General features: G+C 50.4%; 1 protein-coding gene across 1 annotated transcript; it reads left to right on the top strand.

The window, feature by feature from the left end:
• Nucleotides 1–1,105: 1,105 nt before the first annotated feature.
• CTAM01_01527 (uncharacterized protein) lies at nt 1,106–1,276 on the top strand (the record flags this gene model as incomplete). The annotated part of the gene is made up of 1 exon (XM_060517569.1): nt 1,106–1,276. The coding sequence occupies one exon, from the start codon at nt 1,106–1,108 to the stop codon at nt 1,274–1,276; it is 171 nt and encodes a 56-aa protein (XP_060388030.1).
• Between the last annotated feature and the right edge of the window lie 838 nt (nt 1,277–2,114).

Raw genomic sequence — 2,114 nt, 5'->3', positions numbered from 1 at the left:
GCGTGGCACGATGGGCAGTTATGCGTATGGGCAATTATCTTGCTGAACAGGATTGTTCTTGAGTTGAGTTATGGGAAGATAGAGCATAGTCAGAAGGTACGATCAGGTGCAGTGACAAGCGAGGTGCTGGAGCGAAGGCCGGCAGCATAAGTATTCAGCCCCGTTTCATCATCGGAGCCAAAAGCTGAGATGATCAAGCTCGTGAGAAAGACCCTGGAGCTTCAGTGGGTTCGAGGGTCAGATTAGAGGTGGGGTGGGTGCGGATAAGGGGGCCACTAGCGACTTCTCCGCCAGGCTTCCCAGATTCCCAGTGGCCTCCACTGCCTTGTAAGGTGAAGCAAATAGGCAACCTGGAGGAGGGAGGTAACCCATATGAGCACCGCCCTACGCAACCATCCGAAAAGCTGCATCAACAGGTTCAACGCCTCAGTTCAAGCGAGCTGGACTGGGGCGACTGGCACGGGGCGCTCCCGGCTTGAAATTCCATGGACGGGGGGGACAGAGCTATGACGTCCACCTCCCTTTCCGCAACATCATTCGTCCAATGGCTTGAGGACGTGGGGGAGAGGAGGCGTTGAAGATCCTCCAAGAAAGATGGCATCGGGTAGGCCAATGACGGGATGTTTTGATGGGACGATTTCGAAGAGGGCCAGCTGGACTTGGTTCTGGAACCCCGCACAGCCACAAGACTCAAGACCAAGAGATGATGGGTTTGGAAGACAAGGGAGGGCCCGCTCATTCAACACGCGTCTCAGGCACGAGATAATGTCTATGGAATAATCCAGTAGAGGTTTTGAGGAATGCTTCGACGTCTGAGCCGCAGGCCTAGGTTAAACGTTAGGCAGCGACTATAAGATGTCTTCCGGTTCGCTGGTCAGTTATAGTCTTGGTAGGATACTTTCAGGGGACCAAATAAAGATGGACCAGGGTCTGGGTCCCGGTCTGAGGGACGCGTGGAAGCGTGGAAGCGTGGAGCGTTGGCTGTGCGGTCATGATCCTATTCTCCGGTCCCAGGGCAGCTCTGAGGTTGCTTCCGTCGAGGCACCAATCATATGAGACATCTGAGATTGGATGGTATTGAAAGGTGACCGCCTATTTCATACCCATGAGAAGGCTGTTAAGAGTCATGGCTCTTTGCAGTTGGAAAGAGCTTTTTGATAGTAGGCGGGAGCAGTCCGAGGTGATGGTTCATCACGGGCATCCTACACAAGTAGGTTTGGCCGGCGATTATTTTCCGGGTAACAACAGGTCCCCGGTTGATAGTCGAGTGGTGTAGAGTGCGGCAATGCAGCACAAAAGTCAATCAGGCAACAATAAACTCTTCAACTCCACAGGCTATACTTACAGAACCTACCTCTCATCCATCGTCAGCAGAATCTAGTCCACCAACAGCTTCACAAATTCCTGGGTGAATACGACAAAAGTAAGGATGAGAATGAACAACAAAAGTGATCGGTAGATAATGAGTACAAAAGCAGGAACAAAAGAGAATGAGCAGTAAATCAAGAACACCGAAAATAATTACGACGAGCTGCAAAAGATTTGGTTCTCCCCTTCCAGAATCGAACTAGAGACCTTTCGATGACAATGTAACCATTACAGTCGAACGTGATGAACCAACTACACCAAGGGGAGTAAGACAGCTAAGCTGCTCTCGGTGAATCGTTGGAATCTTCTGGCAGGTTTGCAAATAAGTATCTGTCCACAGTGATTTTGTGCGCAAGTGGATAACAGAGTGACCAACCGAGTCATTTGCGGGAGAGTGGTAATTGGTAATTGGCTTACGAAGAGAATATGGGGAAGGAGATACGGGTTAGTGGGGACGGGCATTTCCTCCAATTGCAACTTATCGTAGGCACGCGCACGCGGAACCTCTCTGGTCACCTCCCAAAATGAGTTCGGATACTGGCTTCCTCTCACGTGTTCCCGTGCGACACTAGTTGAACAGCTATTGAACCAAGCTCATTTCTTGCTTACTCGGGGCACAGGAAGACTTCATTTTCTGTGTAAAGTTCCTCCGAACAATTGGTGTTTTAGGAAGACTCCTGAATATCTTCGAAAGCAAGTCGTCAACTCCATACCACAAATCATTTGCCTCCACCTCTCAGGTCGCC

This window comes from Colletotrichum tamarilloi (genome assembly GCF_030869305.1).
Source record: "Colletotrichum tamarilloi strain Tom-12 chromosome Unknown Scaffold_3.1, whole genome shotgun sequence".
Lineage (NCBI taxonomy): Eukaryota > Fungi > Ascomycota > Sordariomycetes > Glomerellales > Glomerellaceae > Colletotrichum > Colletotrichum tamarilloi.
The sequence above is the reverse complement of the archived record's forward strand: the minus strand, read 5'-3'. Positions and strand labels throughout refer to the sequence as shown.